The following is a 23,429-nucleotide window of genomic DNA, read 5'->3' on the forward strand; positions in this document are numbered from 1 at the left end:
AATCAAATCCCGCAGTGCCAGACGTGTTCCGCTGCTGAAGCCAGTGCATGTCCAGGCCCGTCTGAAGTTTTCCAGAGAGCACATGGATGATACAGCAGAGGATTGGGAGAATGTCATGTGGTCAGATGAAACCAAAGTAGAACTTTTTGGTATAAACTCAACTCGTCGTGTTTGGAGGAAGAAGAATACTGAGTTGCATCCAAAGAACACCATACCTACTGTGAAGCATGGGGGTGGAAACATCATGCTATGGGGCTGTTTTTCTGCCAAGGGGACAGGACGACTGATCCGTGTTAAGGACAGAATGAATGGGGCCATGTATCGTGAGATTTTGAGCCAAAACCTCCTTCCATCAGTGAGAACTTTGAAGATGAAACGAGGCTGGGTCTTCCAACATGACAATGATCCAAAACACACCGCCCGGGCAACAAAGGAGTGGCTCCGTAAGAAGCATTTGAAAGTCCTGGAGTGGCCTAGCCAGTCTCCAGACCTCAACCCCATAGAAAATCTGTGGTGGGAGTTGAAAGTCCGTGTTGCTCGGCGACAGCCCCAAAACATCACTGCTCTCGAGAAGATCTGCATGGAGGAATGGGCCAAAATACCAGCTACTGTGTGTGCAAACCTGGTAAAGACCTATAGTAAACGTTTGACCTCTGTTATTGCCAACAAAGGTTATGTTACAAAGTATTGAGTTGTATTTTTGTTATTGACCAAATACTTATTTTCCACCCTGATTTACGAATAAATTCTTTACAAATCCTACCATGTGGATTCATGGATTTTTTTTTTTTCACATTCTGTCTCTCACAGTTGAAGTGTACCTCTGGTGCAAATTACTGACCTCTGTCATCATTTTAGGTGGGGGAACTTGCACAATCGGTGGCTGACTAAATACTTTTTTGCCCCACTGTAGCTGCTGTTTACATTTCAAAAGTCTTTATCAGGACAAGCACTTCTAATTGTACTTCATTGTCCTCTCTTGTCTGTAAAGCAAGCGCTGACAAAACAAGTCCAGTAAATGCACTTTTATCTTTAAGTTTGGTATTGTAATCCGTCTTAATCTATTTATGTTTTATTCTGTTTCTTTATCATATGGGGGAAAAGTCCTGTCAGCCTTGTGCTGGGGGGGCTCTGGTCATCCATGTTTTTGTTTTAATAGCTCTGTTCAGTTTTATTGATATAGCACCACTTACCATCAACTAATCTAGCCTCAAACCACTTCATATTGTAAGGTTAAGACTCTACAGTTTTAATTTAGGACAAATGTTCACTCGGATTGATCGGTGAAATGAATGCAGATGAATGAATTGGTAATTAAAGCTAAGTTTTTGGCCATAACTGATTACATACAGCATATACACTGTATTATGGGTGGACAGATATATATGTTTGGCAATCATAAACCATCAACGAAAATGCATCTTGAAAGAAAGTCAACGTTATCAAAATAACAACAAACAGGACAGGAAAGACAGGTAAATGGCAGGCCACAAACACCAGTGCCATCTTGACTCATATTCAAAAAATACTTGAGAATTCTTTTAAGAATATTTAACTTTAAATTGGGTAATTTTTACTCACACTAAACAAAAGTTAACTTGGCTATTGCATCCCATGTTTTGGTCCTTTCCTGATTACTTATCTGTTGTTACAGACCAAAGTACAAAACAAATATGTACGAGGTTATCTGGACTTCACTAAAACACTCAGTCTGTCACGGCCTGAGGCCAGTAGGAAAACGGACTCTAAGGCAGACAACACTCGGAGGTGCTGGGACTGAGGGTGACAAAGCTTTATTTACAGTGGTGCAATTAATGTAAACAGCGAACGACGGTGAGAGGTGCTCAAAGTGCTCACCATAACTTAGAATTGCTCAACGTAAACAAGGAATAACTTAAAAACACTCATGAGAAACTGAGTGCTAGCGGCAACCTAAATAAACTTAACACACGCTAGAAACTCTACTCTGGAGCATGAATTTAGATATAACTTTAGCTTAGAGGCACACTATGATTCATAATACTCCGCTTGGAGTCACACAGTTCTAACTCAGAAATTCACAATCCTTTACTTTGAAACACACATGGCCGACTTGGCATTTCTATGAAACAAAACTAGAAGGAGCACTGGAAGTGTCCGTGGTGAAGCCACGGGGCTGTTGTGGATTGAATGGAGAACCCGACACTGGGAAATCTGGGTGAGGGGAGATGATTATTCTGAGCGCTGGGCAGGGAGGCAGGCAGGCACGGAGAAACTGTAAACAGACCAGCGCTGAAATCCTAACAGGTGACGGCAGCGGCTTGACAACGTCCAGAGGTCCTCTGAGAGTGGAGAAACTGTGAAAGCCCTGACTGACAAAGGTTTGCCGACGATCTGGCGAGGTGTGAGTCTGAGCGCTGGTCTTAAGAAGCCGGCAATTCCAATTATGCTCAGGTGCAGCCTGTCAGCATGCTGTGGCGGCTCTGCCTAGGGGTGGAAATGCCGGCCCTGTGGGAAGGCCCAGCACTCACCCGGACCATAAAATAGTCAGATGTCTATTCATATTAATGTACAGAATTCACCTGCTTGTTGCTACTACTGCACATTCACCCAGTGTATATACTATATGTAGATATATATAATGTTCTTCCTCTACACCCCCCCCCAATTTTTGCACATGTCGAGGAGCGTGTCAGGCTACATTTCACTGTGTGTTATACTTGTATAACTATGCATGTGACAAATAAAGAACCTTGAACCTTGAACCTTGACCATGACACAGTCATCCTGTCTGTCAGTTGGAATAACCAACAGAAGTCACTGAGCTTAAGCCATGGATATACTATATGTTTTTCTCCAGGGGATTTATTCAATTGTTTTGTGTCTGACAGTCCTTCTATTGATCCACTGCATTTTCTCTAACATAACCCAAAAGGATGGAAAGGAGCCTCCAGGACCCACACCATATCCCATTTTTGGGAACTTCCCACAGCTGTACCTGAAGAAAACACATGTCACGTTACTGGAGGTGAGGAAGTCATTGGAGGAATTTTCTTTCAATGTATCTGATCATTTTAATGTATTTTAAACAAAGATATATGAACATTTTTTGTTGTTTTTAGCTATCCAAACAATTTGGATCTATTTTCACCATCTATCTGGGGACCAAAAAAGTGGTGGTCCTGGTAGGATACAACGCAGTAAAGGAGGCACTTGTTGACTATGCTGAAGTGTTTGGAGAAAGGGATCTGACACCAATTATTGATGAGCATTTTCAAGGACATGGTGCGTAATTAAGACAAGACTTTTGCAAACACATTTGAGTGTGAGTCATAATTAGCAACTATGTATAACCTTTATCTATATTACTGAAAGTTGTTTCTGTCAAATCAGGTATTGTGTGGGCTAATGATGACACATGGAAAGAGATGAGGCGCTTTTCAATGATCAACCTGAAGGACTTTGGAATGGGAAAGAAAGAATTTGAGGACAAAATCATTGAGGAGTGTCATTACCTTATGGAAGCTTTTAAACAGTTCAAAGGTAAACAGTGAACTGACAGAAACTGCAACTTTTTGATACAAATGAACTTTTTGTAATTTTCTTTGCAGGAGAATTTGATGTCAAGCAATCATTAAACAATGCAACTGCCAATATTTTCTGCTCCTTGATCTATGGCAACAGATTTGATTACAATGACCTGGAGTTTACATCTTTGGTACATCGTACATGTAGAAACACCACACTTTTGAGTGCCCCATCTGTCCAGGTATATTTTAAAGTTTTTAAAGATTTTGTTTGTAAATTCTAACTGACTTTTATAACTAAGGGGCAGTGCTTTGCTTATGTCTGTGTAGTGATATGCTTTCAAATATTTGCTACTGTTCATTTAACTTTGCTTTCTTTTTAATGATCACTTCCTCCAGGGGCTTTACCTTTTCCAAGTGTAACCACTGACTCATTTTAAATAGTTTAGGACAGCCAAACTACGGACCAGTTGCTAGGTTCGGCAGGGCTACAATAGAAAGCGAGGCAAATATGGAATGAAATGGCTGGAGACAGGAATCTGAGCAGCAACGGTTATTATTTTACACAAAATGAAATAAACAAGACACAAATTCCACATTGACAGTAGTAATGGTAATAATAACAATAATAAGAATAAGCCGGCAAAAAAAAAAAAAAAAAAAATAAATAGTCCCTTTGAGCTCAATGTTCAATTGTCTTTTTGTCTTCGGTCATTCGTCATGTCAAAAATTCTTAGTCTAGTTCTTTTTCTCTTTTGTTTGTGGTTTGTGTGTTACCACTTGGGAGTCTCCGTCGAGGAAGAAGAGTAAATTCCTCTGTAAAGTTCAGTCCGGGCTCAGGCTCGCCATCTCCCTCCGGAGAGAATCCATTGTGATCCAAAATCTTAGTTTCTTCCACACGAACAAGAAAAAAACCTAGCCTGCACAACAATATTAACATTATTGCACACAGCCAGCTCCGTTTCTACTCTTGTATCACAGCTATAGCTTTAGTTCTTTATCTCTTTTCACATCTCTTTCACATTACCACAGTAATACATTACAAGCATGCTTTGAATATATCTCTCATTGTGCATGAAATTATTTTAACCACACGTAAAACAACAAATGAATTTCTCGTTCTGTTTTCAACCATGAATTTGTGATTAATAGATATAAACAACAAGATAATAGATTTTTTCAATCATCCTTCAAGTATGCTAAACAAATTCTACCACAAACAGCAAATTACCACTCGCAAATCGGTATGAACAGAAGAAACAACTTTTAGCAACAGACTAACACATTATTATTTTCTATTTATTTATTTATTTTTTGTCCCGTTTGGATCTTTAGCCATCAGAATTGTTGTCGTAAGACCAAGAAAGATGCCAAGCGGATTTATTTTACCAAGTGGATCATCATGGCCTTGCCATATTGGTCCATTTGATTGACCTTTATTATAATTATGTATTTATTTGATTTGATTTTCGGTTGCTACAAACGGGATAGACATGACTGGGGGATAGGACAGGGAGAAAGAATGAAAGAAAGAGAGGGAGAGAAAGAAAAGCAGAGGGGAGAAGACACGGTGAGAAAGGGGGGAAGAAAGAAAGAAAAACAAACAAAACACCTGGATCACCTGTATGGAGAAAAAAACAGAAGAGAAAACAAACAAAAAATTAGCAACATAATAAATACAACACCATCACAATAAACTAGCTAGCAGTAGATAACAGTAGATACTAAATATTAAACGCTATTGTGCAGCACACAAGATAGACAGCGCACAATGTGCTTTGAGGCAGCAGCCAAGAAAGGTGTAGTCCGCGTCTCTGAATACCCGTGTGTACACCTGTGTGCATACCTGTGTGGATCAGCATGCTTGCATTCCAAAGGTTTCTCCATGTAACGATCTGCTAGGGAGTGTGGGGAGCCATAGCCCCGTCCCCCAGGGCATGAAGCAGGTATGGAGGAGATCCAGGCCCCAGACATCCAGAGGCCCCAGAGTATGAGGACCCGAAGAGGACCACCAAAGGGGGGGAACACAATAGTGCCCTGCAGACTGTTCACAAAGCTGAGGGATCTGGGACTTAACAGCCGTCTGTGTGCATGGGTGTTGGACTTCCTCACTGGCAGAACTCAGGTGGTGAGGGTGGGCAGGTGCTTCTCCAACAGCATCACCATCAACACAGGAGCACCTCAGGGATGTGTCCTCTCGCCACTGCTCTACTCCCTCTACACTTCAGACTGTGTGGCCACCCATGGCTCCAACACCATTGTGAAGTTTGCTGACGACACAGTGGTGTTGGGTGCCATCTCCAACAACGATGAGGCGGCCTACATGGATGAAGTGAAGAATCTGGCATCGTGGTGCCAGGACAACCACCTCCAGCTGAACGTCAGCAAGACCAAGGAGCTGGTGGTGGACTTCAGAAGGGGTCAGCACAGAGACTACAAGCCCATCATCATCAATGGAGCTCCAGTGGAGAGGGTGCAGTCCTTCAAGTATCTTGGTGTCCACATCTCCTCAGACCTGACATGGGCTGCCCACATTCAGGTCCAGACCAAAAAGGCTAGGCAGCGCCTGTATCACCTACGACAACTGTGGAAGTTCAGGGTCTCTCCAAAGATCCTCAGGATTTTCTATACAGGCGCTGTGGAGAGCATCCTCACACAGAACATGACATCGTGGTTTGGGAACAGCTGTGTGAAGGACCAAAAAGCTCTCCAGAGAGTGATCCGTACAGCAGAACGCTGCTGCAGGATTGCTCTCCCCCCGCTTCAGGACACCTACACCAGGAGATGCTGGACTAGAGCAGCGCAGATACTGAAGGACCCGTCCCATCCTGGCAACAAACTGTTCCAACTTGTGCAATCTGGTAGAAGGTTCCGCATCTTCCGGGCAAGGACAGAGAGACTCAAGAGGAGCTTCTATCCCCAAGCCATCCGTGCCCTAAACACACACACCCGCCCTCTCACATCATCTATAATTGACTGAGACAGGACTCTCTTCCAGACACTCTAAACCAAGGCACAATGTACATTTCAATTCCTTTAATTTTAAATATGTTTATATTGTCTATCCTGTAAAATAGTCAGATGTCTATTCATATTAATGTACAGAATTCACCTGCTTGCTGCTACTACTGCACATTCACCCAGTGTATATACTATATGTATGTATATATATATATATAATGTTCTTCCTCTACCCCCCCCCCCCCCCCCCAATTTTTGCACATGTCGAGGAGCGTGTCAGGCTACATTTCACTGTGTGTTATACTTGTACAACTATGCATGTGACAAATAAAGAACCTTGAACCTTGACCCTTGAACCGTGCCACCCTCCTAGGAAGAGCTGAGTAGAGCCCCAAACGAGAGGTCACCCAGGAGCTATGGAGCAGAAGCCAGAGGGGGTTGCAGTGGCGTGCCCGCGGGCTCTGCCGGCAGCCAGCTGTGCCAGAGAGGACCGAGCTTCAGGCCCAGAGGCCTGAGGCCTGAGGGTACCCCACCCCCCGGAAGGGGCCCACAGGCGCCAGGCCCCGCCAATCGGCCACCAGGAGTGAGCCGGTACATACATGAGCGCCCAACCCCAGTCGACAAGAACCACCAAAACACCAACGTCTGAGGGCATCAGCCACCGGCAGGGAGTGTGGTGAGGGGAGATAGGCCTCCATACTTTGGAGGGCCATAGATGTACCCAGAGAGGTTGAGTCTAAGACCCAACCTGACATATAGACACAGACGAACAGGCGCACGCGGACACAAACGTGCCTTCCCACCCCCATATACACAACCAAATACTCGGCACTCACCCAACGTGTAGACAGACACAAATAGACACTGCACAGACAGTCACACTCCCCAAACATACTCTATATCCCAGGTCCAGGTACCCTCGCCCCCAGAGGGACAAGCCGCACCTAGACCCAGGAGATGTAACCCTTCTCTGGGGTGGAGGCAAGCGGACCACCTCCTTATCTGCAGTAGCAGGGAGGCCCTGCATCCCAGACCCCAATCTGACGGCCAGCACCTCCTCCCAGCCCCTCAGCCCTGACGGCTAACAGAACCGGGGTGAGTGAAGACCTCAAACCTCCCTACACCCGCTCATATGTAGTGTTGCTGTGTGCTGTTCTAAAGTGCATTTAAAACACAGGAGAGCATGTTCCTGCTTCCTATCAGAGAGCTCCTTCCGAAAACCCTCAGTGTCTATATGCATTTAAAATTGTGGGTAGGGCACCAGCGCCAGAGGTGGGTTGGAATACACCGACCATCCTCTGGATGCTGTAAAAGGTGCCCACCCCCAAGGCCCTATATGTATGTGTTATGTGAGAGTGTGAGTAATGTGGATGTCTAGGTTGCAGAATAAAATTGAGGCACAGGCGGCCAGAAGGGGACAGAGGGGGAGTGCCTCCCCTACACCCCAAGCCCTGCGTGTGTGGGTGTGTGTGGTAGAGTGGAAATAGGGAGGCAGCTGAGGATGGGGAGGGAAGAAAGGGAGGGGCAAGCGGCCCCTCCCTGGGGCCAGCTCCCCCGCTGACCCCAGTAGGCACCCCCACACTCTGGAACCCACCAGGGCAAGGGGGCCCAGACCCATCCGGACCGGGGCCCGCAGCAGCAGCAGAGAGTCCGGGGTAGCCCACCCGACTCCACCCCAGAGAAAACTGCACCCACCCCATCATCCAATCATCTCCCAAACTACACAAGACAATAGACACCCAGGTTGAGTTCCTTCTCTACCTCTCCTATATCTCTCCCCCACCTGCAGAGTGAGCTCCTGTAGTGAGGAGACCACCTGCAAAGATATAACAGCCTCCCCACCAGTTAGAGAGCCCCCTAGTTGGGCCGATGCATCAGAGATCCCCTGCACTGGGGCTGAGCCCCCCTGCACCCACCCGCCCACAGCTCCGGCGACACAACAGCCAGGACCCAAGCCCCCAAGGCCCAGCCAGCACCCCAGACCGGGGGCGGAGCACCCCCAGACCCCCAAGCCTCCACGCCCGTCCCGGACCCACCCAGGGGCAGCCAGGCTACCAGGCCAGTAACCAACGTCGGCCAGCACACACCCTCCCCCATCTCCGCTGTACGCAGCCACAAGGAAAACACCATCTAAGAGCCACCAGAGCCCCTAACCAGTTCATGGCCACGTCCCCCGGGTTAGGCCCTCCAGGGAAAACGTCCCTAGGGACTCCCCAGACGCCCTAAGGCCGTCCCTACCCCCATATCAACCACAATAGTGAAGGCAGGACCAAACCATGACCCCCCACCCCCACTAGGTGATGAAGCTGATCAAAGGAGCCCAAAGGGATTGATCAAATGTGATGGCAGAGGCTGTATCAAGACTAATGTGATCTATTAGATGGTTTCTATATTGGTTAGAATTAAGATTATTTTTATTTTTCCAGTTAATGAGGACCATTTTCTTGGCAATGCATAGGGCCGTAAAAACAACGTGGGCTGTGTTTATTTCTGCAGTGACCTCATCCAAGTTGCCCAGCAAGCATACTAAAGGGGAGGCTGGAATGTTGCATTTCAGACACTTTGATAAGTCTTCACATTTCTCACGCCAAAACTTCTGAACTGGTGGACAGAACCAAAGAGCGTGGATGTAATTGTCCGGTGTATTTGCTAGACAGTGTGAGCAGTTGTTGGAAGGTGTATAGGCCATCTTGAACATCCTATGACCAGTATAGTGCACTCTATGTATTATTTTGTATTGTATTAATTGCAAACTGGGATTTCTGATCCATTGAAAGGTTTTTAAGCATATCTGAGACCAAAGGTTTTGGTCTAAGTTGATCGATAAATCTGCTTCCCATTTTGCAATAGGAAGGGATATTGATTCATCTATTTTAGAAAGTGTTCTGTATATTTAAAACAATAATTTGGGGGCTTTTAGGTTAAAAAATTCCACAACACTTGGTGGTGTTTGTAATTCAGCTTCACTGGGATTAAATTTCTTTTTTACTATGGATTTAATTTGTTGATATTCCAAAAATCGTTTCTTGGAGAGTCGAAAATACGAGTTGTCGTATGTCGTATATATGAGATCGCTGCAAAAAGTGCAGCCTTACCTAATGTCCACCCTACTGTTAGTCATTTTATATTAAGATTTAAAAATCTAGTTGGTATTGGTACGGCGAGTAGCCTTCAGTAATAGTAATAAATCACACAGCAATAGTACTTTCATGTACGGTAGTTGTAAACAGCATGATAATATATTAAGTAATCCAAAGTATTCAGAATATGTTACTCTCATTGACTAATGTAACAGAATATGTTACAAAATACATTTTCGGGCATGTATTCTGTAATCTGTAGTGGAATACATTTTAAAAGTAACCTTCCAAACACTGTGGAGACCAATGACAATGTAAACAAAAAGGGGAGACACAAGGACACACAGCAACACACATATCACCAACACACAGAGGACTAAGGCTACGTTCACACTGCAGACGAAAGCACATCAAATCCGACTTTTTTGACCCTATGCGACCCATATCCGATCATGGTATGACAGTTTGAACAGCAGAAATTCAGTATTTTCAAATGCAACCTAGGTCACTTTCGTATGTGGTACTGAATCCGATACATATCTGATGTTTTAGAAAGTGACTGCTCTTTGAATGGTCATGTCACATTTAATCCGTCTTTTATGTCACTGACACAAGACGCCAATTATCAGCGCCGGAGAAGACAAACCTCTGAGTGGAGGTAGCAGCCACTGCTCCAAACGAGGCCAATGTTAAAGCACGGGCACTCTTTTTTTCTCAGTGTCCTTCTTTCTCTAATTATTTGTCAAAATTCTGTTGGTTGCGACTGTGCAGAAATTGATAGACTACTGGAACAACACCTACTAGCTTTGTAGCCGCCATTTTACTGCCATAAACAGAGCACGTTGTGTGTGACGTCTCTTTTGCGCATGCGGGCACTTTGAGGGCAGTGAACCGTTCACACTAGAGCGCGTTTGCTTTCACATTTTATTTGTAGTATGAACAACCAGACAAAAAAAAATTGTATTTGATCAAAGAATTGAAATTGAGCATTAAGACCCGCAGTGTGAACGTAGCCTTTGACACAACAGAAACCCAATAGACAAGAAACTAAAGTGTTCATAAGAATACCTCATGATGTAATAAGAATAACCTCAGAACTAACCAGTAAACTTAAATTACACTGGAGGGTGGCACGGTCCCCCCCTTACTTGACATTTCTGATTTTAAAAATAAAATCATAACAAACCATAATCCTTTAAACTACTTTCAGACACATTAGTTTTTCTTCTTATGAAATGAACAAACATTTGCTTGCCCTTTTAAATACTAACACAGATGCATTTGGGTTTTTACAGCTTTATAACATGGTCCCGTGGATTGGCAAATGGTTCTCTTACCCAAATGAATTCAAAAAAGCATTTGCAGCCAATAGGGAACAACAGAGGAAATTGGTGAGTCATTTGAAAGAAACTCTTGATCCAAAGATGTGCAGAGGATTTGTGGATGCCTTTCTGATTCACCAAGACAATTTGGAGGTGAGGAACAAAAATTTATACAATGCTGATATTGTTTTTTAAAGAGCAATGGCAATAATGTGAACACGTTATCCTAACCTGGTGGTGCTTCTGCCCAACTGGTGAATAGAAATCTGTTTAACACAGCAATGTGAATCTGTGTCATAATCAAAAGCTTCAGCTGTTGAATAACTTCTGGTTTTATACGCAGAAATCTGGAATTACCACCAGTCATTTCCACAATGAAAACCTCTTGATAACAATAATGAATTTATTTGTTGCTGGCACTGAAACATCAGCACGCACAGTCACATGGGGACTTTTTCTTATGGCCAAGTATCCAAAGATACAGGGTAAGAACCTGTAAATGTTCAAAGTGCTTGCAAACAACAAAAATTTATGTTACACTGAAGTCAGATTTATTACATCCTTCGAGCCCTTTCATCTTCCAGAGAAGGTCCGGGAGGAGCTAAGTAGTGTAGTGGGAAATCGTCAGGTTCAGTTTAAAGACAGGACAGAGCTGCCTTTCACCAATGCTGTCATCCATGAGACACAGAGGCTAACAGCTGTTGCTGCCCTGGGGCTTCCTCACAGAACTTCACAGGACATTACCTTTAGAGGTCACTTCATTAAGAAGGTAAAATATATCAGAAAACAAATGATGTGTTTATTATATATTGAAGCTTAAAAAATAATCATATTTTGATTACTAAAACATCGTCACAGATGTGGAAAAAGAGAGTTGAATGATTCTTTCTCTCAGTGTTTGATTATCAAATTGAAGATCAACATTTCATGGAATTTGCAGTAGTCAGCATGTTCCAGCATCAAGGAGGAAATATTCTGTGATCAATATTTATAGAATACAACAGTGTGAAAAATGTTCATCAGCTTGATTTTTTTTAAGCTAGATTAAATGAATCAAGTAGGTTTTCAAAAACTCATTTTGTCCCAGATGAAATTTTGTTTTGAAGTCACAGCTAAAAAATAATATTTGATTTTTGTGTAATATCCTGTGAATACATATTAAAAAAGGGAGGAAAAAAGTTTGGTTTGTGTATTCAACAGGGGACAGCTGTGTATCCTTTCCTGTTTTCTGTTCTGTCTGATGAGAGTAAATGGGAGAAACCGTACACTTTTTATCCGGAACACTTCCTGGACAAAGATGGAAAGTTTATCCAGCGTGATGCCTTCATGGTTTTTTCTGCAGGTTTGTAATCAACTTCTTGTCATGACCCAGATTACTATCAGATAAAATGTAGTGTATTTTTTTGTTTTCTATTTCAGGTCGCAGGGTTTGTCCCGGAGCAAATCTGGCCAGAACGGAAGTCTTCATCTTCTTCACCACCCTTCTGCAGCACTTCCGAATTACTTTTCCACCTGGAGTTTCAGAGGATGAACTGCTTCTATCACCATCTGATAGTCTCATCCTTAACCCTTCAAATGTTAAACTGTGTGCTGTCCCCTTGTGAGACACAGTGGGCTGATGTAATTAATTCTAAACAAGAAATATTTTATATAAAACAAGCTTCTAATGAAATAGGTAGAAGGGGTGGTGTTTCTTTGATTCTTCTTTAAGCAAGCAAAATCAGTTTGAGACTCCGAAAGAAACCTGCAGCACCACGAGGAGCTTTGTAAGGATATTTTTGATTCATGTCAATTAGCTTGAATAAAAATGTACACTTAAACACAAGAAAACGAATCGATGAGTGAGTGGAAAGACAAATTGATCTGTGAACTAATGATAATCAATTATAATCTTCATCTTTAGGAGCTGGTTAAAGCAGAGATAAATGTAGAATGCAGCTGAAATAAAGCAAAATGTAACTAACAAAGTGTGCAGGTCAGTACACAAAAGGTGTGGTTTGCCACTGTTAAAGTATTTCTGTATCAACCAACAATCAAATATATCTTTAACTTCAACCAAGTTCTCAGGTGGATTTTCTTGTACATTGCATACATGTGTTAATTGAACATGGTGACTCCATTGTGGTCAGAGAAGTGACTTGTTCCAAGCAATGTGAGTTTCACTTGTGCTACTGTTATAAATGTATTTAAAGGTTTCTGACATTGTAGAATTTGTAGTATGTCAGGAGGCGGAGCAAGACACTTTGAATAACAATGATACACAGTGAGAAATATGAAACAATGATCCTAAAAATACTGGCAATTACCAGTGCTACCTTCCCAGCCTCCTCATATACACCTTTGGTATCAATTTCAAAATCCTGTATCACCTTGTTTCCGAGTAATTACATTCACAAGAATTTCAGAAAGCTTGACCTCTGACCTTGACTTTGAAGTCAACGTTACTGAGATTTAAACTCATCTAAGATTTTTAATAAATGCTAGTTCTCATACAGCACTTACTCTACCTGAACACTTAAAGCACTTCATGCAATTTGCCTCATTGCCCCATTTATACATGCATAAGTACCTTGTATCTAACATTCACACACATTCATAACCGATGATACAAGAAGAGGATAGGTTAATTGATCAATCTAAATTGTCCATAGGTGTGAATGCAGGAGTGAATGTGAGTGTGAATGGTTGTCTGTCTCTGTGTGTTAGCCCTGCGTCAGACTGGCGACCTGTCCATGGCATGCCCTGCATCTCGCCCTATGACAGCTGGGATAGGCTCCAACAGACAGACCAAGACAGACTGTCTGTCCGGGACTGAAAAGTGGTGGTAGAAGAGAGACAGGGGCTCTTGTTGATGATAGGTGATTACTCACTCTTACTTTTTGTCAGTTAAACTACTTTGTAAATCATTCACACATCATTCCCATGATTTTATGGTCTAGTAGTGATCCACTGAAGTACATGATGTACTTTTTGAACTTTGGCTTGTTGTGAAACCGTTCTTTTTCTCAGTGTTTGCATTTAGGCCAAAGGAAACTCAGTAAGAGGTCATTGCCATTTTGTTCTGTGTCAAAGGCAATTCAAAAGGGGTTTATTTCTTTTTCCGAATCACATGATTGGCTTTGAAATAACAAATAGTAATAGTAATAATGATAAAAACAGAAAGAACTAATTCAAATAATACAAAAAATATGGCCTCTTTTAGTGCATGACATTCGGGAGTACATCGACTTTGGGACAAAAGCAGCAACACAGCAATATTTTTTCTCTTCAATTATAAATTTCTATTGAAATTGTTGAATTCTTAACAGACCGACAGAAGTTTCTATGGCACACCTCTTCACCACATACAGTCCCTGGGACTCATATGCTATCACAATAGTCACTTCTTAGTGTGAGAACTGCTAAGAAGACACAGGTTTTCTTCTATGACCACAAGTCCAGGAAATTAAAAGCTGGTTGCTTTTCTTAAAGTACTTAGTCTTGTCTAGATAAATGTATAATGCATAGACAGGAAAAAGTGAATTAAGTCACCTCTGGGGCAGCTATAGGTGGACTCTTGGAAGAGGAGATAAAATAGATGAGCAGCATTTGGTTTAAAGTTTTTTTTTTCTGTAGACAGCCAGCAGACGAGGGTGGAAAAATACAGTAGAAAGATTCTGTATGAATTCCAGCCGGTTAACTGGTTAGATTTGTTTTCATATTCCACTCTCCATGTTCTAGATGTTGGATCTGCAGAATGGTCATTTTCAGTCTTCTCTGTCTGTCAGTGTGTCATGCAGTTTGACAAGATTAACAACCTTGGCAAAGAAGGGTGCCCATCTCCAGCTCATGCAAAAGCATACACGTATCAATGAAGCCCAAATGGTTACAATGAGTTGGGCTTCATTAGTTTGTAAAGGCCGATCCATATGCCTATGATAACTATGATAACTAAAAACAGAACCATATGCTCATATTTTCATAAAAATCGGAGGATTGAAATGTTGTAGAAATGAAATAAAGGGCTGATAAAAAAAACCCCCAACCAAACAAGAAACTACCCAAAAGAACTCATTTTTATAAAAGGATTGAGAAGATAGGACAACTTTGTTTAGACTGCCTCCTTCTTACATACAGGGAACAGCACATAGTTTGTGAGGTGAAGGGCTGAGAGTAATGCCCACAACTGCAGTCAGATCTAACTCTTCTTCTGAAACTCCAGGTGCAGGAGTGAAACGAAAATGTTGAAGGAGGGTGGTGAAGAAGAGGAAGAGCTCCATCCTGGCCAGACTCTCTCCGAGGCAAATCCTGCGACCTGCAAGAGAGAATTCATGAAACATTTCTGGCTCTCTTGTGAGTCAAAGTAAACTAAACAGTGATGGCTGAGCTCACAAACCTGCAGAAAATGGAATGAAGGCATCTCGCTTGACAAACTTTTTCTCTTTGTCCAGGAAGTGAGCAGGATAAAAGCTGTGCGGTCTTTCCCACTCGTTGGGATCATGCAGGGCAGATGTCAAGAGAGGAAACACTGTGGTTCCCTGCAAAAATTACAATACACAAACTGAAAATGCTTTTTATATGATACATTTTAATAGCTTACAGAAGTTACTTATGTTACTAATGTCAAACTTCTTCTAGCAAAGGTAATGAGGGGGGTTATGGTCAATGGCTGTCTGATCAGCATGATCAGACATGTTAATACTTGATATTAACAGTATGTTACAAGCCATTTTCAGAATATCTTTAAAGGGTAAATTCAATAGTTTTATGTTAAATACCTTTTTAACAGTGAAGAAATATTAAATATACATTCTACTTAAGTAAAGATAGACATGACAACCCCTTTTACAGTACAATCAAAAACACTGTAGAATACAAATCCAGTTACTAGTTTAACAACAGTATATATATATTTTTTTTTAAACTTTTTTATGGGTGATATTTCATTACATAATTTCCCATTTATTTTAATTTATTCTACCATAAAATTCGATACATTTTCCATTGTGTAATTACTAAAAAATTCCATATTCTATATTTTTATGGTAGTAAAAGGACATTTTGTTATTTAACTTTAAATTTGTTTTTCGGTCGCCCCAGAAAATCACAGTTTATTACTCAAGGTGGAGTATTTGAATCAGCTGGGTATCCAGACAAGAGGGAAATACAAATCCAGATTAGCTGCAACACAGATTAATTGATCAGCATTTTTTTCCCTTTGCATATAGGCTGTGATCAGCAGCATATTGGTGAAAATACTTGCATTCTTCTATAACAGTTTTGTAATTCTTCTTTTTTTTTTTTATTATTCATCTGCTGCCTTTAGCGCCCTCTTCTGTCACACTGTCTTCCTGCATGTCTTCCTGCACTGCTATCTTCATGTTTCCTCCTGCCTGCTCTCTTTTCACCATTGTCCAACATGCTTAATATCCCTCCTCAAACAAATGTATAAATAATCTCAATCTTGGCTCTTTGAATTTGTCTCTAAACTGCTCAGCCTGAGCCTTCCCTCTGATGTAATCCTTTATAATGGTGTCTTTTGTCAAATTAATCAGCATTTATTTACTTAATGCGTTTGATGGCCTGCATGTCGTTCTTGCACTTTTTTTCTAATATTATTGTGAACAGCAGGCAACTTCCTCTTTTTTTTCCTTTCAGCTATTCCCTTTAGCGCCCTGTTCTTTCACATTAACCTTCTGCATGTCCTCCTTCTTCACTATTTAAATACATCTTCTCTGTGGTCTTCATCTTTTCCTCCTGCCTGGCTGCTCTGTCTTCACCATTGTCCAAAATCCTTAATTCCCCCACTCTGCATATGTCCAAACAATCTCAACTTTGCCTCTCTTACTTTGTCTCCAGAGTGTTCAAACTAGAATCCATCATATGCATTTTGCTTTTTTCTGCTCTTTATAATTATTAATTGGTTCTGCACTCACTTTAGCTTCTTTTTTACATGCTGTTTTAAAAGGAGGATTGTTGGCGTGCCACTTTAGCTCAGTGGGTGAGCAGGCAGCTACACGGCTGGAGAAAGAAGGCTCAGGTGTGAGTCTGACCTGCAGCCCTTTGCTGTGTGTCTTTCCCCTCTTTCTTCCCAGTTTCCTGTCTACGTTAACTGCTACATAATCCAATAAAGGCAAAATTGCCAGAAAAAAATATCTAAAAGAAAAAGAGCATTGTGAATCTGTACAATATTATCACGAAAAACAGAACAGCACACTAAAAGGCACATAATCTATTCTCCAGTTTCACATTTTACAAAGTTTTGCAAGGTGCTTTTGTTGTTTTTTAGTTGTTTTTTTACGATAACTTGTGTAATTCTTGCCTGTATGATTTTAAATCTTTCTTTTGCTGGCAGCAGTTTTCCTGCCAACCTCCCTGTAAGCTTCAGTTTCCTGCTGACAGGTAAATCAGTAGAAGCAATGCCTATGCCTTTGTCTGCATTTAGGCTGACCTGCCTGTCGTCATGTATCATGGCCCCAACTTGAAAGGACATTGTTCATATTGCATTTATTTTTTCCATCAAGATATTTCTTTGGTATATCTTCGGTTTTCCATAGTAAGTGTGTTAGTGTTACCTTCTCAATAAAGTGACCCTGAAAAGTGATGTCTCGGGTGGTTTTGTGAGGAAGTGCAGTGGGGATGATGCTGCTCAGTCTCTGTGTCTCATGGATGACGGCGTCAGTGAAGGGAAGGTTTTTCCTATCGGCAACCTGCACCTGTCGATCTCCTATGACCCTCCTCAGCTCTTCCTGGACCTCATCTGAAGCATAAAAGAGTGCAGTGGACACATCCCCATTACCTGACTAAAACACTTCACTTATACTAAATAAATACATAAAAGCTTTGTGGTTCACTTGATCTTGTCTTTTTTTACTTAGGCTTCTCACCCTGTATCTCTGGATATTTGGCCATAAGCAGAAGTCCCCATCTCAGTGTAGTTGATGTTGTCTCAGTGCCGGCAGCAAACAGATTCATGACTGTTATCATAAGGTTTTCATTATGGAAGTGACTGTTGGTAATCCCAGATTCCTGCACATAGACATTTAACAGAAAAGTCACTCAAATCATTCTAATCCTAAAGTTTAGTTGAGTTGCAAATCAACAGAGGTTTCAGATACATTTCAAAGTTCTATGAACACACAGCTACAGTTTTGGGCAGGAACATGCACAATTTCACCCTGAGCTTCAGTTAAACATCCGAGAACACCAACTTGAAAGATGATAGACAGTCCAACCTCCAGATTTTGTTTGCGGACGAGAAAGGCATCCACAAAGCCTCTGCACATCTGGGGATTCAGACTCTCTTTTAAGCGACTGAAGATGGCTCGGTTTTGTTTCTTATTAGCAGAATATATTTTGTGTATTTCATTTCTGTCCCCAGTCCACTTGAAGAGCGATGGAAACATGTCAAAGATCTGTCAAAGTTGACAAAGTAATGCTTTATGCAAAGCAAAATAAATAATACTGTCAGTGAATATACTTCAAAAAGTAGCAATTAATACCTGTATTGAGGGACTTCCACCAAGTCTAACAATTCTGGATGTTCTCTTTACCAGAAGTATAAACTCTGGATCATTATATTCAAATCTGCTGCCATAGACGATGGAGCAGATAATATTAGAGACTGCACAGTTAACTGGTTGGGTTGTATCAAAAGCTTCTCCTGTTACAACAGAAATAAAATAGCACATGAACTTTAGAAAAAATGTCAGTTTATTTACTATTTACTAAACTCAACACAATGTGATTAGTTTTACCTTGAAATTTCTTAAAAACTTCGATGAGGTATTGACATTCTTCAATTATTTTGTCCTCACATGCTCTCTTGCCCATCCCAAAGTCTCTCAGGTTAGTCAGTGCAAAGCGCCTCATTTCTTTCCATGAATCGCCGTTGGACCACACAACCCCTGAAATGAAATTTTTACAAAGTAGTTTAACTAACACTAGATTCTGAAAAATACATTTATTGTAGCATAATAGTCACTTTTCATACCATGTCCTTGACTAAGTTCACGCATGATCTCCGGTTTATTTCTGTCTCCAAACACGTCATCATAGTCTACAAGTGCCTCCTTCACTGTCTTGTATCCTGATAGGACCACCACTTTTTTAGTTCCCAGATAGACCGTGAAGACTGATCCATATTTCTTGGATAACTAAGAACAGAAAAAAGTTCATTCTTTGACACAAATCCAACAAAACAAATGTAGGCAGCTCCCTGTAGAGCTGAATCTTGAAAACCACCTAAAAGAAAAGTAATGCAAAAACAAACTCACCTCCAGTAATGTGTTGTAGGGTTTTTTCAGGTCAAGCTGAAGTAGGTTCCCAAGCAACGGAAGTGGTCTGGGTCCTGGAGGCTCCTTACCATGTTTTTTGGTACTGAAACTGGAAGGGGAGATTAAATACATGAACAGGAAAACTGTGAAAGCCCCCAACAAGAATGTGTAACTGAAGCAATGGAGAAAAACATCTAATATCCCCATGATTATAAAACAAAATGTCCTCTGATAGTTCTTTGTACACAGCGACTCACTGACCCAGCATTTGGTACTGAAGTTCTTTTTCTTTCTTTTTTTTGTTTCTTAGTTGACCAATCTAGACATCCACTACAAGGGGGTGGGAAAATGCAGTAGAAAGGTTAATCTGAATGACTTAGTAAATCATTACTGTTAGCAAGCTGTTGCTTTGCTGTATACTGATATTGATTTTCTACTCAGAAAGACCTGTCACCGAATTCTTATTGTTTAACCACAGTCAAACAATGAGTGTATTTGAGTTAAAGGATCATGAATAAAAAGTGAAATAGTGACAAAATCCATTCGATTTCTCTGCTTCTTTTAAAGGCCTTAGGAATCTTCCAGATATTATCCCTTACAGTTATTTGTATTTAATCATGAGAAATAAATGTAATATAGAGCTAAGCTGTTACTGTTTGGAAAACAGATTTATAAAAATGCCGGACTTACCACTGAAGACCTGAATCATGAGTAGCAGCTGTTCTCGTGATGAACACCATTAAGATGGTTACAGTTTGATACAAAAATAAAGTTGTTTTTGTTTTTTTGTTTTTTTTGCTTCAGCCAAGTTCTCAAGCTTATTTTTCTGTGCAGTTGTACAACTGTGTGGTCACCCCAGTGATTTCAAGCAAGTAACTATTTGCTATTTGGGGGAGACCATGGTTCAGGTGGTTGGGAAGATCATCTGTAACTGATGGGTTGCCAGTTCGATCCCCCAGCTCTCTCTGTCCTGGTAGTTGTGTGCTTTGGCAAGACACTTTACCCTACCGCCTACTGGTGTTGGCCAGAGGGGCCGATGGCGTGATATGGCAGCCTCGCTTCTGTCGGTCTGCCCCAGGGCAGCTGTGGCTACAACTGTGGTTTGCCTGCAGCAGTGTGTGAATGTGAGAGTGAATGAATTATAAAGCGGTTTGGGTGCCTTGAAAAAAATTATAAATGCAATCCATTTTTATTTATTGATGTATTTATTTAATTTATTTTGGCACTCCATCCATAGTAATGTGTTAGACAGAAATCATATTTCAAATGGCATTTGGTACTTCAAACCATATATTACTGTTTAAACAGAATTTCTAACACTAGAATAAGGTCAGATACAGTCACGGCCGCGTAGCTGGTGTGTTTGTGAAGCGGAACAAAAAACAGACACAGGAGAGTAAACTCAGTATAAGAAAAGGTGAGCCATTTATTTGGCTGACAATACATGAACACAAAACAAGGCAAAGTGCGCTGGGGTAAAAACTAAACTGAAATCTAAACCGGGAATAAATTCAGATAAACTGTGACAAGAGAACATAAATCTGAAAAGCTGCATGCGGAACTATGACGTGAAAAAAAGAAGAAGAAAAAAAACACGCCAAAACTAAACACACTGACCATGGAAACAAGACTTTCAAAATAAAACAGGAAACATGGAGAGATGTAGACATGCTAACAAAAGCTTGATAACATGAAACATGCAGACAAGAACTACATGACAGGCTGGGGAGACACTAATTTGAATAAAATTAGGCTAAATTTTAAATCCAGGCAACAGGGTAGGACAACTTTGTATAAACTGCCACTTCTATGACCAAAAAGAGAATTCAAATTGTGAAAAATTTAGGTAGCATTTCAGGTAATGCAGTACTAGTTCATCCCAGTTTAAATAAACTAAACTGTACCTTTAGACGTAAACATGAGGTATTGACATACTTCTGTTATTGACATTCTTCTGTCACAAGCTCTCCATCCAGAAGTCTCTCACATTAGTAAATGCAAAGAGTCTCATTTCCATTCATGAATCACTTTTAGACCAAAAAAAAGCCATGAGAAATGATTACATATAGCCACGGTCACAGTCAAACCCCTGAGGAGAAACGCTCAGAAAGTATTTTAAATAACACAGTTGGGACGATGGATCCTTATTTTGATAGTTTTCTTACCACGCCCTTGTCTAAATTCTTTTTCAAAATGCAATTGTTTTATTTCCAAAGACTATTTCATAACCAACAAGTGTGTCCTTCACAGTCTTGAATTCTGCAAAACCACCACTATTTTAGGTCCCAGATAGACTGTGATAATGGAGCCATATTTCTTAAATACCTAAGAACAGCAACATTTGGTCTTCCGATGTCTGTGAAAATATGGACATATGCTGCTGTTCTAAGGAGAGATAAATCATCCATGGGGAGAAATAACAAGACAGAACAAAACAAAAAAAGAAAAACAGTTTTTTGTATCCATATATGATCCATCTTTTGTCTAACTAATAAAAGAAAAAACAAATTCTTTTACACACACATCCAAGAAAACATCAGTACTGATGATTCTGGCGTACATTTCTATGGCAAATTACTCTTATTGTTTAGTAGAAAGAAAAAAAAAACAGAAGAAAAAAAAAGATTACACCCAGATGATTCAGTTCTTTGTACAGGCTAGGACAACTTTTGTCAAGAATTTCTCTCCATCACATACAGGAAACAGCATACAGTTTGTGAGGTGAAGGTCCGAGAGTAGCGCCCACACTTAGCGTGAGATCCAATTCATCCTCTGAAACTCCAGGTGCAGGAGCGAAACGAAAATGGTGCAGGAGGGTGCTGAAGAAGAGGAAGAGCTCCATCCTGGCCAGACTCTCTCCGAGGCAAACCCTGCGACCTGTAAGAGACAATTGAAGAATAACTTCAGCTGTCCTGTCAGTAGATGTAACCTAAGCAATGATGGCTGAGCTCACAAAACTGCAGAAAATGGAATGAAGGCATCTCACTTAACAAACTTTTTCTCTTTGTCCAGGAAGTGAGCAGGATAAAAGCTGCGTGGTCTCTCCCACTCCTCTGGATCATGCAGGACAGGTGTCAAGAAAGGAAACACAAATTACAATACAGAAATGGAAAATCCTCTATATGGGGAATAATAACGAGAAGGCAGTGTGTTGTCTTCGTATAGCTTTGAATAATTACACAGCATCCACTTGTGTTTCGCGAGCGTCTGTTCCAAACATTTTTATTCTCCCATTCACAAATCAGTCTTCTTTTATAGAGGCATTCATGAGCCCTCTCAAATACAGCGCCCCCTACTGGCAAAACCCCATTAGCACATGAACACCCACACATCACCACATCCCCTTTTCTCTGAATTGTTTTACATCAATATATTTTTTTTTCCAACACCATCAGAATATAAGATAAAAACAAATCCAGTCGTAGCTTTACAGATTAAGCCTAACTGGTCTTTTGACCTTACGCTCTGACCTCCTCAATACAGGTTCTGAAACAACTGCACTTTTTTCCACATGCTCATGTCCATCCAGTGGTTTTAAACCAGACACTATCTCTGCATGTGACACATCAACATTTTCATCTTCCTCACCATATTGTTCCTCCTGAAATGTCTCTTTAGTCTTCAGCAAGTTACGACGGTTCCTTCTGAACACATGACCTTCTTCAGTTCTTACGTCATATGATCTCGGACCTGCTTCCTGAAGAACAATGGCTTTCCTGCTCCATGCATTCTGATCTTGGATTCTCACTACATCATCCTTTGCAAGCAATCCAAGTGCTCTTGTTCCCTTGTCGTATTGCAGTTTTTGCTTCCATTTCAGATGCTCCTGCTTTTTTATAATTTCTTCACTCTGCTTGCTTTCTGCATAGCAGGGCAAAGTTGTGTGTAGCTTACGATTCATCAGCAATTCTGCAGGGGATAAACCACAGTCAAGAGGAGCAGTCCTGTAGCTCAGCATAGCTAAATAAGGATCTGATCGACTGTCTGTAGCCTTCTTCAGAAGCTGCTTGATGATATGCACTCCTTTTTCAGCCTTGCCATTTGCCTGTGGATGTTGAGGACTTGATGTGACATGTTTAAAGCCGTATTCTCTTGCGAAATTCTGCCATTCTTTACAATTATAGCAAGGACCATTGTCACTAATGACAGTTTCAGGTATTCCATGCCTGGAAAAGATAGACTTCACATGTGTGATCACATTATTAGCAGTTGTACTTGTAAGCAGAGCAATCTCAGGAAAGTTAGAGTAATAATCTATCACCAACAGATAGTCTTTCCCATTAAAATGAAATAAATCTGTTCCGA

General features: G+C 41.1%; 2 protein-coding genes across 4 annotated transcripts; one reads left to right on the forward strand and one right to left on the reverse strand.

The window, feature by feature from the left end:
* The first annotated feature begins 2,739 nt into the window (after positions 1-2,739).
* Positions 2,740-12,924, forward strand: LOC113006544 (cytochrome P450 2K4-like). Its single transcript, XM_026142575.2, has 9 exons — positions 2,740-3,007; positions 3,102-3,264; positions 3,373-3,522; positions 3,591-3,748; positions 10,843-11,022; positions 11,213-11,354; positions 11,454-11,638; positions 12,070-12,211; positions 12,289-12,924. The coding sequence occupies exons 1-9, from the start codon at positions 2,813-2,815 to the stop codon at positions 12,471-12,473; spliced, it is 1,500 nt and encodes a 499-aa protein (XP_025998360.2). The 5' UTR covers positions 2,740-2,812; the 3' UTR covers positions 12,474-12,924.
* Positions 12,925-13,907: 983 nt separating this feature from the next.
* LOC113006542 (cytochrome P450 2K1-like) lies at positions 13,908-20,296 on the reverse strand. 3 transcript variants are annotated; one of them, XM_026142572.2, is made up of 11 exons: positions 19,815-20,296; positions 19,386-19,454; positions 19,125-19,233; positions 18,842-19,004; positions 18,606-18,755; positions 18,351-18,511; positions 18,084-18,263; positions 17,736-17,877; positions 17,424-17,608; positions 15,245-15,386; positions 13,908-15,163 (listed from the first exon to the last, which is right to left on the reverse strand). In XM_026142572.2, exons 1-11 carry the CDS (start codon positions 19,862-19,864, stop codon positions 14,976-14,978), a joined length of 1,539 nt encoding a protein of 512 aa, XP_025998357.2. In that variant the 5' UTR covers positions 19,865-20,296; the 3' UTR covers positions 13,908-14,975. The 3 variants fall into 3 exon arrangements, with proteins under 3 accessions (XP_025998357.2, XP_080145804.1, XP_025998358.1); XM_080289678.1 differs by having other exon boundaries at positions 18,060-18,263; XM_026142573.2 differs by lacking the exon at positions 19,386-19,454 and having other exon boundaries at positions 18,060-18,263.
* Positions 20,297-23,429: the final 3,133 nt, after the last annotated feature.

Source organism: Astatotilapia calliptera, chromosome 15 (genome assembly GCF_964374335.1).
Source record: "Astatotilapia calliptera chromosome 15, fAstCal68.1, whole genome shotgun sequence".
Classification (NCBI taxonomy): Eukaryota; Metazoa; Chordata; class Actinopteri; order Cichliformes; family Cichlidae; genus Astatotilapia; species Astatotilapia calliptera.